General features: G+C 40.8%; 2 protein-coding genes across 2 annotated transcripts; both read right to left on the bottom strand.

The window, feature by feature from the left end:
- Nucleotides 1-308: 308 nt before the first annotated feature.
- plk3 (polo-like kinase 3 (Drosophila)) lies at nt 309-9,443 on the bottom strand. Its single transcript, XM_023405453.2, has 15 exons — nt 9,105-9,443; nt 7,930-8,037; nt 7,680-7,796; nt 7,250-7,379; nt 7,033-7,120; nt 6,413-6,508; nt 6,064-6,262; nt 5,763-5,889; nt 5,345-5,460; nt 4,066-4,186; nt 3,887-3,970; nt 3,294-3,456; nt 2,891-3,020; nt 2,538-2,648; nt 309-2,391 (listed from the first exon to the last, which is right to left on the bottom strand). The coding sequence occupies exons 1-15, from the start codon at nt 9,318-9,320 to the stop codon at nt 2,194-2,196; spliced, it is 2,004 nt and encodes a 667-aa protein (XP_023261221.1). The 5' UTR covers nt 9,321-9,443; the 3' UTR covers nt 309-2,193.
- A 1,376-nt stretch (nt 9,444-10,819) lies between these two features.
- cacybp (calcyclin binding protein) lies at nt 10,820-15,314 on the bottom strand. The gene is made up of 6 exons (XM_023405454.2): nt 15,198-15,314; nt 13,366-13,576; nt 13,131-13,227; nt 12,937-13,036; nt 12,482-12,576; nt 10,820-12,088 (listed from the first exon to the last, which is right to left on the bottom strand). The coding sequence occupies exons 1-6, from the start codon at nt 15,213-15,215 to the stop codon at nt 11,926-11,928; spliced, it is 684 nt and encodes a 227-aa protein (XP_023261222.1). The 5' UTR covers nt 15,216-15,314; the 3' UTR covers nt 10,820-11,925.
- Nucleotides 15,315-15,687: the final 373 nt, after the last annotated feature.

The following is a 15,687-nucleotide window of genomic DNA, read 5'->3' as shown; positions in this document are numbered from 1 at the left end:
TGTTTGACATCGGCCTTGGCAGAGGTCTGCACTCTCGAGTACCCTTCTAGTTTTAAGTAGTATATCACATCACTCATGAAAACAGGCATCTGTTCATGTCAACCTTCTAAATAAACAAGCATGTCATCTGCATAGACAGCAAGTCGAGGGTAAGATGACTTATGAAGTTGTGCTTTAATGCACTCATGCACGTCCATCTAGTGAATGCCAGACAGGACTTCAAATTAGGCTTCTGTCTTCTTTAAAATAAGTACAAATGAAAAGATATGAAACAAGTTTCAGTCTGCAATAATGAGTGCAAATTTAGATCATTTTCAATAAACTTTATTTTTGTCCCATTTCCCCCCCCAAATACGTTACAATACAAAAAGGTGATCGGAATTCCTCGTGTCAAGACAATAACATTTACACAATAAATAAAAAACATGTATAAATAAAAATAAATAAACAGGACATTATGTGCCAAAAAATAAAGACTCTTTCTGAATTGGCAGATGGCTTTCACAATGTTGGGTTTTTTGAAAACACGTACGTAATACTTGCATTCCAGGTCACAGTTTTTAGGATACAACTCTGGGTCGAGAAAGCAATGTAAACCGATAAGGATTACAGTACAGTACAACGGAGTACAATGTTTTCTTTTTTTTTTTTCCATAGTAGATATTACTGGGATATATACTTATGATACCAGTTGTTCTAAAAGCTTATACCAGGTAGTGAGAGTGTAGTGCTAGTGGACTTACTTTTAAACTTGACTCCAAGTACAAAAGTAAATCCCACCTGTAAAACCCATCTCAAATCTTGTTTGTATCCAGCTTGACATTCACAAAGGGCTGTTATTGCACTAAACAGACATCCCTCAGAAAGGCACTTTTATCCCTCCCCCAACCTCCCAAACCTCATATTCCAACAGTTTTGATTACCAGCACGTGTGGCGCACGCACACTCACATTCACCTACTATACGTGAATTTAAAACTGAATCATTTTTTTAAAAAAACCAACAAAGAAAATGCCTTTTGGTATCTAGTTAAAAACAAATAAAATATAACAAGTGGGTAGTAAAAGATTTTGCTTTCCAGATGAATTTACAAAGAAAAGAAAGGAAAAAGTGCAAAAATGTGTCGCTCCCATAGCCCCTTTAATATGCTGTGTACCACGTCAGTGAAACTTGACTATTGATGATTATCTAACAAAACACAAAAGTGATGTTGGAGCAGAAGCAGCAATGACTCTCCAAACTTTAGCATCACCATCATCAAATAAGGCCAGGAATGTTATTTGTGCATGTGAGGTCAAGATCGTAGTGTGATCCTATAGCTGGCTCATAATTGTTTTAAAAAGGAGGGGAAAAAAATGAATGTGTGCACCATAGTCCAAAGAGGCCAGAAACCAACCGAGGGTAGGAGGGTCTCTCTCTCTCTCTCTCTCTCTCTCCCCCCCCCCCCAATCAAACCACACTTCTTCCCAAAGCATCTCTGCTGTAAGATCATAGGTCCAGTGCAAGTCAACGGGATAAATGACCTTGCTGCCAAAATACTTTTAGAAAAATGGAGCTGAAAGCATTCCAGCTGCAAGATTATCCTTGTTCCGTTGCAAGCAAAGAGGACAATTTTAGTGTTTAGATATCTTTGAGAAACCATGCCTGGGTTATCGGATATCAGGGGAAGCTGAAAGCTGCAGGGTTGGGTGGTGGCTTTAAAAGATCCAGCCAAGAAGCAGTGGTTTTGACTGAGTGAGTGAGGGAAGGTAATAGGGAATTTGGGTGTTCATTTAGGCATCTGCCTGTGAGGAATCCATCATTTCAGGCCATTTAGGAGTCTCTTATTTTAGGTAGCAATACCTTCCAGGTGGATACCTTTTAGGCATAAGCTGGACAGGCACAAACCCTTCAGGCAGATGCTGCGTTGGGCAACTTCCTGACTGCTTGATGTTCATCAAGGTCAGTCAGTTTGATAATCAGTAGCCTAAGCACCAGTCGAGGCAAGAATATTGCTCAGAGGAGTTGAGCAGCCTTCCATCCGTCAACTAAACAGGCTTCAGCCCCTCCCAGCACTGCACTGAAAAATGATATCAACCAGTCAGGCTGCCCCAAAAAAAAAAAAAGAAATAATAAAAAAAAAGGTGTCAACCAGTCAGGTTGCCTCTAAGGCATCTGCTGCTCTGGCAGCCTGGGAGGCACAGAGCTATGCTCTCAGGCATCAGCGTGATGTTGGAGCAGCTGCACCACATAGCGGAGTCGGTGTCGTAGCTCGGAGGTGCAGCCTATCTCATTAAGCATGCTGAGGAGGTAAGTGTATGAGACGCGTTCCCGGCTGATGTAGGTGAGTAAGTAGGAGTCATCAGATGACTTGCACAGGATGAGTTTGGTGTGGTCTGTGTAGAAGTTAACCTGGAAGAATTGAAACAGAGCATGAATGTAAGAAAATAGAAAATGACATCTGACTAACAGTTTTATAACTTGTAACCCTTTTTTACAGCGTTGTGTTTTATAAATGTATATAGGATTCTGAATTTAGAGTTTGTGCATTTTCGAACCTGTAGAGTGCCGTTGTTGAAGAGCATGACAAGCGCGTGGTCAGTCTTCACCCACTGGAGCAGCAGAGGAGGAGCACCAGAGACCTGTTCCTCACAATGCAGATCTCCACCCTGAGGAGGACAGAAAGCATTTAAGTTTAGATCACAAGGTCAGGTTATATACACTTATGTAACTGCACTCAGACAATTTTGAAAATATACAACATAAGTTGGTTATGAAGGCCCTTTCTTATTTCACATAAACTTTTTAAACAATCAATTTCTTATGAAACATATATAATCATCATTCAATATACGATTAATCAAACTAATGACTGCAGCCCACCAGCTGGAACAGTCACAATTCCTCATACCTCCATGAGGTTCTGTTCCATGTAGTTGGCCATTAGCTCTACAATTTGTTTCTGGCTGCGAAGTTGCTCAGGTAGAGAGTTGGCAGGGAAACTGAAGTGTTTGTTGTTGGTCAAGCAGTAGTGGACTGTCCTGTTTGGAAGAAAAACAAAAACCCCCCCACATTATTTAAAAATGTAATTGTTTGATAGAGGACACCAATCCCTAAAATATTCAATTAATTATGATCAAAACCTATGATCAGGAAATGACTGTTTTGGCTATGCAGAAACTTATAATTACAGTTTGAGCACGACTGAGTCTTATATAACAATCAAGAAGTCCTATGCACTATGTAAATGTTTACATGCCGCCCTTAGTAAATATTCTTAAAAAAAAGAAAAAAGAAAAAAAAAAGGCACTTACTTGCGTTGGTCACAAAGACTGAGATGTGTTCCTTCATTGAAGAGAACGCCGATACTTTGGTTCGACAGCTGGTAGCCAAAACCATATTTGTTTGAATAGTCGACCCATTTAGTCACCCACAGGAAGGACTGAGGTCTGGACAAACAGGGTGGGTTTCTGGTGGCTGGAGAGAGAGGAAACTGTGTGAGTGTGGAACCATTTCATAGCATATAATAATATCAATCCTGAGTAAATGAACACAAAAGTTCATGTTTATATTTCCAAAGTGTGTAAGTCAGCATTTTACAAAAAAGAAAAAAAAAAAAAAAAAAAAAAAAAAAAAAAAAAAAAAAAAAAAAAAAAAAAAAAAAAAAAAAAGGCCCTATAATAAAAGCTACAAGCTTAAAAGGAGTTTGGTGCTACATGAGTCAGCAGATATTCAGAGGATTTAAAGAAATGGCTGAGGCAAGGAAAAGATCTGGACGATTAAACTTGAATGATTCTGCATCATTCTTAATTTAATGCAACAGAATGGAAGAAATGGTTCATGTTGTAAGACTTAAGTGAAGCAGTATTTATTTGGCGTGCCGTTTGTCTGCTTTGCTCTCTCCTACCTGCAGGCATGGTGGCCAGGCAGCCGTTGAGAACTTTCATGGCCGATTCAGCAACAGCTGCAGGGGTCAAGACATCCTCGCATGCTGGAGAGAAAACAAGCAAAACATTGGATTTTGAAATAATATCTTTAAAAAAGTCAGCAAGTAAAAGTATATTGAAAAGTGGTATTGAAACCTACGTTCAGTGCTGCTGGCCATGGTGCCCTTGAAGGAGCGAGAGATTGATTTCCTGGATTCCTCCTCTGCAGGAGTCTGTTCCAGAGGCACAGAGCTGACCAGCTGACCGGTGGGAGAGGGCACCTGAGCAGCAACAACAGATGAGTCAACACGCATTCATGACATGAGGAACAAAGTGATGGTAAGAGCAGAGGACAAAAAAAATGACATGGCAAAAACAGCTTTACACAGAATTCAAAAATAGTTTGCATGAGCAAGGCTTCCTCATCGACTGTTGGTCTAAACACAGAACAGCAACGCCGCTCTTCTTTTTTTAACATCTGCTACAACTTGAACTGCCGCAGCCTCATTGGTTTCGAAAGTTTTAATCTTAGGCATATTACTGCCACTGAATTGAAACAACTTTAAGCACAACAGTTTGATTCTGTGTGCGTCCAAGCATGCTGCACCTTAAATTTAGTTTCACATGTCATGTTACCACAAAACCTGTTTTAAAATTACCAGCCTGTAATCTGTTTGTTAGCGTGCTGTGTTTTTATGCAGAACATATGAACAAAAGAGTAAATGGGGTACTTCTGACTTGAAAAGCCAGATAGATTCAACCAGTCTGTGATAACAGTTTCCTCAGATTCATACTACAGACACTCGCCTGTTACTGACAGTAACAGCTACAACCAACATAACAGACTGTGCTACATTTCTCCTCTGACTTTCACTTGTCTGTTGACAGGCTGAAGGACTTCTGGGACAACACAGCATCTTATACTGCAATCTCAGCTAAACAGCCAGAAAAACAAACTTCTAGAATCCTTTTAACAAGAAGGTTGTGAGGTCAAATGTTTTATCCATTGTTCAAATAAAAGGTTGCCCCATATTATATATTAGATTTGCAATGCTATTCTGAGGTAAAACACTCTCCATCATCACACATATATATACACACATACATACATACACACATATATAGTCATTTATTCACCCCGTCTCCATCGCTGTTCCATTTATAAGATGCTTTTACTGTTTAAAATAACATGTTGGCAAGGTTTTAAGCTCACTTCAAACACTGGATGCAAAGCAATTATCAGTCATATGGGAAGAAAATATGTACTTCATTTATCCCTTTGCAGATTTTAAGACCAGCTGAGAACTGCTGTGGGACTTGATTACTTTATTAGTAGCTGGGATTACCCCATTTTAACAAATCCAACTTTTTTTTTTTTTTTTTTTTTTTTTTTCTTACAGAAGTAGAGGGAAAAAAAAAAGAAAAGAAAAAAGATGTACCTCATTGGGTCCCACTGTCTTGTAGCTGATCTGGTGTTTGATTGAACATTTCACAATGCCAGACACCAGCTTGGAAATGTCTTTGTCATCTTTTTCCTCGCATGGAATCTTCTCCACTGCAACAATAAGATTCATACATTGTAGTCACAACAAATATGTTTCAGCATTGGAAGCTCTTAAATACCTACAGTAGAGATGCTCAGAGGGAAACTAAAGCTGAATACAACCTGGTTGTTCAGCTTAAAAACATTTTTAAAAACAACAGCTCCCGTAAGAGAAAACCGGATGAACAAGATGATAAATGCTACATGATTACATTTACAGAAATGGACAAATATGTTACTAACCCAGTTACTTGCTGAATGAATGACCTGTTGTTCTACTGTGTCAGTCACTCAGTTGCTGCGCTGCTGCTTACCTTTTGCTTTCTTTTTGCCAAAGAAGCTCTTGGCCATTTTAGTGAAGAATTTCTTGGCAGGGCTGGGGGGGTGGAGCTCTGGCACCATTACACAGCTACTGGGAGGAAGCTTATCAGGGGTGAAACCCTAGAGGAGGAAGAGGCAGACAAAAAGGTGAGGAAGATGCAAGAGGGAAGTAAAAAGGCACGCACCTTGTTCTCAGTGAGAACAATGATTCATCGTGTGCCGATTCCACTCCCTAAACAAACATTAGCATTTGATTATCGCTTCATTAAAACTGACACAATTAGTATAACATACTTTGGTGAAGAATTCGTGGTTGAGGATTTGATCCAGTGAAAGTCTGTCGCTGGGGTTTTTCTGCAGAATGCCTGAGATGAGTTTCTGTGCAGCGGGGGAAAGCGTGGAGGGCAGGTTGTACCGAACTTCCTTTATACACTTGTAAGTCTCCTTCAGGTCAAGGGTCTCAAAAGGAGGATTGCCACACATCAGTGTGTACCTGAATAGGAGAAACCAAACCAACCTTTGGTCAAATCAAGAGACAAAAATAATGATTCCTCGATTTCACACTGTACTATTGTCATGACTTTGTCCACATGACAAAAAAAAAAACAAAAAAAAACCACAAAACAAAACAGAAAACACTTACATGACACATCCAAGAGACCAAACGTCAGACTCTGTGCCATGGCCCTGTCTGTTGAGCACCTCGGGGGCCAAATAGTTGGGAGTCCCACAAATCGTTCTGAGAAAAAAAACAAAAACAAGTATAGAATAGATTTAATGCCTCAAACTATTCAATTCGTTTTCTGTTCTGTTGATGTGTCATGAGGACAAGGAAGTGGTGGTTGAAACATTTTTTTCTGTCGCAGTCATTCATCTGGTATTCCACAGGAAGGTGTCAAACAAGTATTGAAACTGTGATCTAACCGCTACATTCAACTGCCACTTGGAAACCGGTTTAGTTAGGTACTTATTGAGGGGGTGAGAGGGTGATGGGTTGGTGAGAGGAAGTGTGCTTGGCAGCTGACGTAATGGTTTTAGCCTAGAAAATGGTTTAGACTGTATCGTTCAAAAAGAAGTAATGTGTATAGCTTTTAACTTCAAAGAAAAAGAAAAAAATAAATAAAGTAATCAGTATATAATAGGGTCAATTTTGAGAAATTGTTCCGAGAGCCATTTATGATTTTGATATAAATTTTTTCTTCAAGGTTAGAGAATGTGGCTAACAACTTTAGATTAAAAAAAAAAAAGGGAAATAAATCTCACTTTTTCCTCTGTTCGACTGTCTCCAGCTTGGCGGCGAGGCCAAAGTCTCCCAGCCGCAGTTCCATGTTCTCGTTGACAAAGAAGTTGCCTAAAAGAGACAAAAACATTTGTCCAGTCAGCATTCCACAAATAACATGTGCCTGCCCAAAGTCACAGCAGATTCCTGGGATGCTTGTGTGTGCGTATACGCAACGGTTTCAGTCATATGATCACATACCTAGTTTGAGATCTCTGTGTAGGATGCCTCTGCTGTGGAGGTACTTGAGGCCGGATATGATCTGTTTGAGGTAATATCGCACTTCTGGCTCTGTGAGTGTGTGTCTGGCCTTCCAAATGTGTGCTAGGGACTGCAGAGACAAAGCAATGAGTGAACTGTCAACCCCGCATCTGTCAGTGGACTGTACAACACTGCTGCGCACACACATAATCACACCAACCGCAGTAGCATTCAAATAAGGTGCCTGGGACTCTAAGTCAGTGGTGATTTGACTGTTAGAAATGAATACTCAGTAGAAAAAAAAAAAAATCATAATATTCTGTTTTTGTTCCTGTTGCATCACTGTAGAGCAGTACAAAGCAGGCTGTACACATGCAAGCAAAAGACATGAAACCTGTGCAGATCGTTCTAGAGATTTCTGAGGTCTCACCTTCCGACTGCAGAGCTCAAGGAATATGTAGATGTTTTCTTGGTCTTCAAAATGATGAGAGAATTTCACCACATGCTTGTGTGACAGGGTTTTGTGCAGCTCGATCTCATTCGTAATCTGTCAAAATTCGACAATCAATCAATGTGTTGGCATATTTCAAACCTAACACAAATCCAGATACTTGCAGTAAGGTTATGAAGTGTACTCTCTGCAAGACACACTGATAAAACAATCGAGTATGATTGTGTACCTTGTCCCTCTGGTGTGGTTTGGACACCCTGCTCTGTGGAATCACCTTCACGGCATACATTTTGTTGTTGGAGAGGTCTGTCATCTCGTAGCATCGAGCAAAGCCACCCTTGGGGGAGACAAACATGAGGATCAGTTAAAGCAGCAGGTTGAAAACCTGCAATGGCCATAAATAAACTGTCTCAATGGCAACTCTTTGATCCAAGGATCAATATGTATACAGCAATCAAAACGATTCAACAATGATTTAGCCAATTCTGATGTGGAGGCGGAGGGTCAGTTAAACAGGTGAGGGAATCTGAAATCCAGGATCAAACATATCAAAAAGGGTTAAATCTAAGTCAGATGAGCCATTTCATAATCAAGGTGATCAGCATCTCTTGTTGCCTTGGATGTTCTGATGTGCTTCTAAAACCGACAATCAGCCCCAAATCTCATGTTTACTGCTGGTTTTTCATACATTCACCCTGAACCAATCAAGAGTATATAGGGCTCGAGGACATGAAGGATGAGGCAGACCAGGCTGCTGCATTCATTAACCGTGAAATTGACGGAGACGTTTCCAGCTCTGCGGCAGGCAGCAGAGAGAGAGAGGAAGAGAGAGAGACAGAGAGAGAGAGAGAGACAGAGGATGAAAAAAAAGAAAGCTTGGCCGGCTGCCCGACGCAGCGTATCGATGACTAGCAACATGTTGATACAGCCGCTCCATTCATACACTGCACATATGGTGTCAAAAATCATTACAGCGGCTACATTGTGAGGGAGAGGAACAACAGCACAGTCAGACAGATCGGGGGTTATTGGTTTAACATTCTTTTAGAGGTGCCGTTTAAAACGCAAGGATTCTTGTAAATAATAACTCTTCGGGTTACATAGGTGTTGCCAATCATGTGTGCGCCCAGGAGCTGGGCACACCTTGCGCCTGATTCATTCAGCAATGACGCGCACAGCAAAGGGGAGGTTGCTCACATCCACCACGAGGTCATTCCCTGTTCCCGCATAAGTAGGCTAACACACCTGGAAAATAGCTGATAATGATTTTTTAAAACACGAAGCCTATCCGTAACAAACTAAAACAGCGAGTCGTTCACACGGATTCTAGATCCGTCTGTCGCCTCCGAAAGATTCCGGTGGAGAAGCGAGACATTCACATGTAAAACATTAAAATCTTCGTACCTTTCCCAAAAGCTTCCCTTTGCTGTAAGATCTTCCCGTCTTGGAGTCTGTCACCACCTGGGCCAGCTCCGGTTTGATTTGTTCGGGTTTATTCCTGCTGGTTTTCACCGGGACAGAGGACTGTTGGGGTCCACGCTCCGGAACAGGCTTAAATAAATCCGCATTCATGGTGTGGCACGAGATACGCTGCGCCGCGGAGAAACAACCGGTATCCATTTAACACAGAAGAAGTGATCAGTTCGTAAAGTTGTATATATAAATAAGTATATTTATCCCTTTCGCTTATTTGTTTCAGTAGTTGGTCTGGTGCGTAACGGTGCGTCCGCCTCTCCCAACTGTATCCATCTGGCGTGTCGGGGCACGGTTCTCTCCGCCTATATAGGCGAGCGGCGACGTCATGGGGCAGTGGGCGGGGGGAGATGGCGCACTGGTGGAGAAAGTCCAGACGATTTGCCCAGACAGAAACTCAATCAAAACATTATCTGGAATGTAAGAAAAATATGAATGAAACAGCTACTGAAAAAAAAAAAAAAGGTTTTGACTCTCGCTGATGCAGCTGGTGTCTCAGCTGCCAGGCCAGGCCGGGCCAGGCCAGGCCAGGCCAGTAACACGCTGCGACCCGAGCAGGGGGGTTTCCACTGTTTGTCATCTTTAATCTGGAGACTAAGTTTATTGAATGTGGCAAAGAGACTCCTGCAAGGCAGTTCAGATGGTGAAAACTGTGAAGACAGTCTTCATTCTAGAACTGTCATTTTACTTAATCTCCTGAGATAAACCTGAGCTATTAACTTTTGCTCTTTCATTATTTAAGGGATTATGTTAAGAGAAGCAAGTGAGGGAGTGAATATTTTATCCAGCCTAAATGATTCTGCCTTTATTATTAACATTTTTACAGTAGCTACCTCTACCAGTTGGTCCTATAGACTGTCAGTGACGTCAATGAGAAAATTCCTCATAAAATACCTCAAAACTGATTTCAGTTTGTTAGATAACAGACACACTAACATGGAACTATTACAAAGGCTCATATGACTCTTCTCTGTAAACAATTGTATGATGAACAATTCTTCAGCACCTGCAGATCATAAAAACTGCAGGCGCAGAAATGTGTTTGTTATTTTGCTAAAAGCATCAGAAGCTACAAAATAAAAGCTCCAATTCCTACAATAAAAAAAAAACTTTGTTTGTGTGTGTATGAGATCCCCTGAGAAACAAGCGAAGTCCTGATTGCAGCTGCCACCTGGTGGTGGAAAAACTCCAAAGCCTATGCCCTGCAGGGTTTTAATTGTATAAACTCCCTTTATTCAATTGTGTTGTGACTGTTTATAAAAGAAACACAGGCCATTAACCAGTGAAAGTTGGAGTGCATCAGAAACATGTGACCAGCAACAGCAACCAATTTGGTCAAACAATATCTGGAACATGGCTCATCTTTCTAATGTTTAGGTGAAGGTTAATGTGTTTTGTTTTTGTAAATCAGATTTTGTTTTAAAAATGAATTTAAATGAACTTCATGTAGAGACAGTCTTAACATAAAAAACTAACTTTTTCATGGGAGGCGGGCCTCTGTGAAGGTATATACAGTATAACTTATGACTATACAAAATTCAAACACTCCAGTGGAAACATGTGATGTGGCCTAAACAAATGTCTAATAAATAGAATAAAATCTATTCTAACCTCAAAAGCAGAAGACAAACTGAGACAAAGAGAACTCAGTTCAAGAATTATATTTGTTTGACTGCATCAGCAACCTGAGGGCGGGCAACAATACATTTAAGAGGATGACATAAGCCAAAGGAAAATATCAACATAATTGAAATGTAGATTTTTACATTTTCACAAATATTGGCGGGAAAACCACAATGTGAACAGTTGAACCATAAATACAAATTATAGTAGGAAACTGTTCTATCACTATAAAAGTGCAACCGCCACATTAAGTAAATATAAAGAGTGTTTTAGAGCGTTACACGATGCAACAGGAATGAATTGAATACATTAAATATCAAACACATACCCGCGCAGACCCAGTAATGTGAATTATTACACTGGACTGACGCATGAGTAGGACTGTCTTTGCAGCTATCATTTGATCTATTTATGGAATGACAAAAAAAAAAAAAAAAAAATCAAAGGCTAATATGAAGACAAGAACAGTCAGAAGGGCCCTCTGGTTGTCTTCACTGAAGGAACAGAAATGTGACTTTGGCAAATGTACACTTGAAAACATCCTAAATATCAGTTCAGTTTCGCTACACTGAATTCTGCACAGGAACATTATTAACAAGTGCCTTCACAGAACATATAGATGTACTACATTTTTCAATTACCCAGGGCGAATTCAAACCATCTTCTACTGACAGGCATTTATTAAAAAAAAAAAAACCAAACAAAAAAAACAACTGCATTGTGGTCCTTTAACCCTTTAAAATAAACCTTAACCAAAAGAAAAAAAAAACAAAAAAAAAAAACAGTTATGAAACTGTGATTTCTTGCTGTGTTTAGGTTCCATCTGGTGAACAGCACCCTTGTGCTTCTATAGGAATTTTCCATTTCATTTATGGACAGGTTTCTGCATTATGACCAACGACTGACAGAACATCAACAGCCTGGTTTTCAAAGCAGAGTCAAACTGAGGCCATTCAGGGCTTACACATAATTCCTGCCAACTTATCTATGAGCTGTATACCTAAATTTTAGATTTTGGGGAAATATAATTCACATATTGGGACTTCAGTTTTAACTGCTATCATTAAATATTCAACTTGTGCCTGCTGCAGCCCTGGATGATCTCACTTGCTCTCGCAGTGAGTGCAGTTCAGAAATCCATAATTTCTTCTCCTCGTATCTTCTTTTCTTGGGACTCTGACCAGGCTTTGTTGATGGTTCTCTTCATCTCGTCATCTCCCTCTGCGTAGATCTTCTTCAGCATGCTCATCAGGCCCTCACTGGGGTCTGCATTCTCATCCATATTGGGTTTACTATTGAGAGCCATTAGAGAAATACTATGAGAATGTGTATGTTTCTCTGAATTGTTTGTATTATTACTCTCATCTTGTGTGTCTGTGAACCCAAGCTATGTATATTCTCTGCTTAATACACAGCGACACCTGGCACATAGATCTGGTACTGCACTTTAATGTGCTTTACAAGGAGTGCTGTTTTGGGTGATTGGACAGATGTGGGTGTGAAATTACCACTGATTGACTGTTTATTCTTCATGTAACTACTCATGCCAGTGTGTCATTAGCTGCTGCTTATGCATTTGTACGTGTTGTGCAATACATTTTGTGAACTTGTTCAACCTCAATTAAAATTCTGGATTAATGCAAATTACAAGAACTCACATTCATTACATTATTTTCTGAACTTACTCTTTTTCTTTAGACTGCTGTTCCACCGTTGTTAGGCACTCCCACTTCTTTGTTGTTTGCTTCTTGCACATGAGCAGGACCATGTCTGTTTTTATCTGTTGCAGGGGAGGAGACAAAGATACCCAAATATTTTCTTCAGGAATTGTGAACAGAGACACCACTAAACAGCTGGAAAAAAAGGTACAACAAGAGAGCCATCTTCATCTGATCTTAGCCAACACCTTGACCGCTAGACGCTGATAAGTCAATACAGTATATTAGAGTCTACTTTCTGCCCTCTAGTGGCTAAATAGTTGTAAGTGAGCCATGTCAGAACATGGCATGTTTCAAGGTGAAGCGAATCAAGAGCATGTTCGTGTGCATGATAATATGATAAAAATCTTTGGAGACAAAACAGCTTGAGCATGTAAAAAATTTGTAAATTAATTGAAGATGTTTTGTTGTTCTTTATTCACCTTTTTGTAGCTGTCCTTTTCATCGATTGGATATAACAGATTGAGAACTGTCATCTGATGGTTTTTCCCATCTAGATCCTTTACCAGAACAGAAAATGACCTGCAGCAGAGAGAATGGGGAAATACAGTTGTACGGTTAGTAACACATGACAAATGATGAACACTAAATATGTGTATATGTGTGTGCTGATTACCTTTCTGTAAAGTTGACCTCCACATTTTCCGATGGGATTTTGTGCACATCCTTCAGTGTGAGGTAAATCTTAACAAATTTCTCTGACTGGTCCCAGGCTACATGGAAGATGCAAAAGTGTGAACAGCTTTCAAATACTTTTCCAGCTCTCTCTCTCTCTTACTCACACACATACACACACACAGTTGCACTTTCTCACAAATGACTGAGAGTCTTAGTGAACAATGGCACCATACCATAGTTGGTAATCTTGACTGTGTATGCTGCTTTAGAGGCTGCAGATGGGTCAGCTTGTCTCCTGGCCTGTTGCTCCTTCTGTTGTCGTTTGACTGAAAGCTCCTTCTCCACCTTCTTCTGCTCCTGTCTTAGCAGTTCCTGCACTCGCTGCCTCTCTGACTTTTCCAAGAGTGACCCCAACTCCCGCAAGTCTGCCTCCAACTGGTTAATCTGCATTGGGGAAAGCAGTAGACCACTGAGAAATACAAATCCTTGAATTAAGCATGTGTGAAACATGAAGTTGGTGCCTGCTCCGCATTGGACATAAACAGGGCATTAGCTGACAGTCATGATGCACCTAATACAGGTGCTGCCATGCCAGAGGGAGAACTAGTGTGTGGCTTCTCCACTGTGATTCCGCATACACAGCCTGTGTGTTAGCAGCTGAGTTAGCATTATCAGCATGTGAAGCAGGTGAGGCTACACTGATTATTTTTGCTCCACCTTTCTCACTTATGAAAGCATTGACACTGTGTGGGGTGGGTGAGGAGGAGCAGGCAGCACGCACTTTCCCTTCACTGTCAGCTCTACATCAGCCAAGAAGGGAGAGGAGGGTCCCTTCTCTGATAAGGCACCTCTCCTGCATAATAACACTAGTATCCGATACCTGTGCAGTGCAAGTACTGTAGGAATGTTGCTTTTTAGGGAAGGTGTAAGGCTTGAGCCAACACCCTATACTGACAGTAAAATACTTTGCATTATGTAAGCCTGAGACAGAGGCTCGGACAGGGCCAGCACCCCTGTACTCCTGGCTCTCAGCTCGAGGAGGAGGCAGGAGCAGAGATGAGGTGGATTGGCTACTGGCTGCTGGAGCTTAAGCTCCGGGACAACACTGCTTCTGTCGGTCCTCCTCCTCATACTCATCCCAGGGTCTCACTAGCACCTGGTTGGTGTGGAAGGAATGGATCGACTCAGTGAATTGCAGCTGCCGTACATGCACCTCTCGAGGGAGTGCAACACAGGCGGGGCAGGAATCAGCTTCAGCTTGGTGGCGCCAGCCAAAGCAGCAAAAACAGTTCCACCTGAGGGTGATAGAATCTTCCTCGGAGAAACATGTTGTCAGGGTGGCTGAGTGAAAAAGGGAGCTACTGGGGCTAAAGGAACACTATTGATTGGTCAGTAAGTACAAAGTTCTGTGTCAGGGTGCCAAGGAGGAGCCTCGGAGGAGTTAACCAATAGTAAAACCCGTTAGAGGGCGGAGATCCTACTAAATAGAAGTTTACTGCTTCTTTGGAACTGACACTCTTGAAACAAGTGGTTACCCTGTTACTACACGTGAGGGAAGATCAAGTGGTTGGTAGTCATAAGATGCCATAGACTGTCCCCTGTGCCTGGTTATCTAACATACTCTTGAACCCCTCTGAAAAAAATTGAAGCCAAAAATTATCTTGAAACTCTACTTACATCTCGATGCCATGACGACAAATAATGTACTATGACTTTAGCTAACATTAGCTACGTTAGCATTACGTTGCTAGAATGTTTTCATAAACTACAGTCAAAGCTATTGACAAACACCAACAAACATGACTAGGCGCTTTTATCATTTCAGGCGAATGAGCGCTCAAGTTTAGTTTAAAAAATGAACTGCTAATGAAAAGTCCAGATAAAAAATAATAGATCACTTTGCCCGTTAGCGATGGCTTGCTACTAGCTAAGTTAACTAACATTAGCTACCGTAGCATTGTTCAGAGTGGAATCATGTAAACGCAGCCATTTCAATTTATACTATACAAGCCCTAGTATTGCTCTGTCAGTGTGCATACGAAGCTGAATAAAAAATGCTGTTCACCTGTTCAGTTAGATCCATTTAGGCTTTGTTTTATCTTTTATGTTGGCTTGGTTCAGAAGTGTGTTCTTTTCTCTGCTGTGTCTGCAGGCCTTTCTTCTTCCTCTTTTTTGATTGTTGGTGGTCGGCGAGCCAGTCTATACGCGCACTACCGCCACCTATCGGACTAAGGTGTTGACATACATAAAATGTATGAAACTACCTTTCTTTCTTCTTTGAAGTGCTTAATTACATGACTTTATTTTTTATTATGCCTTTCAGACTAAACGTTTTAACTTAATTTGAATGGATGCAGGGTTTTGCTGCCATTCACACTATTACAGGACAAACAGCTCTCAATGTAGGTGATACCTGTCAGTCAAAATTTTCAATGGGTGACTAACCTGTTGTCCTTTTTGTTGGTGGATGACAACATGGTTTCCCTTTACCATATTTATACTAATTACTCTATAGATCATTGATCATCTCTGTATCAGCATCTACATTCTACAAG

The sequence above is a fragment of the Seriola lalandi genome, unplaced genomic scaffold (genome assembly GCF_002814215.2).
Source record: "Seriola lalandi dorsalis isolate HSWRI2012SDOR001 ecotype SW California unplaced genomic scaffold, Sedor1 jcf7180002054277, whole genome shotgun sequence".
Lineage (NCBI taxonomy): Eukaryota > Metazoa > Chordata > Actinopteri > Carangiformes > Carangidae > Seriola > Seriola lalandi.
This window is presented reverse-complemented; position numbering and strand designations above follow the sequence as displayed.

Bases quoted from the DNA above. Each gene is read 5' to 3' on its own strand.
- cacybp (XM_023405454.2), bottom strand. The intron at 13,228-13,365 runs GTATGGTGCCAT...TCTTCCATGTAG, and splicing joins AGTCAAGATTACCAACTATG to CCTGGGACCAGTCAGAGAAA. The intron at 12,089-12,481 runs GTAAGTTCAGAA...GGCTCTCAATAG, and splicing joins CAGCAGTCTAAAGAAAAAGA to TAAACCCAATATGGATGAGA.
- plk3 (XM_023405453.2), bottom strand. From the start codon at position 9,320: ATGGATACCGGTTGTTTCTCCGCGGCGCAGCGTATCTCGTGCCACACC. The intron at 7,380-7,679 runs GTGAGACCTCAG...TTGTCTCTGCAG, and splicing joins TTGAGCTCTGCAGTCGGAAG to TCCCTAGCACACATTTGGAA. The intron at 2,649-2,890 runs GTATGAGGAATT...TGTCCTCCTCAG, and splicing joins TGGAACAGAACCTCATGGAG to GGTGGAGATCTGCATTGTGA.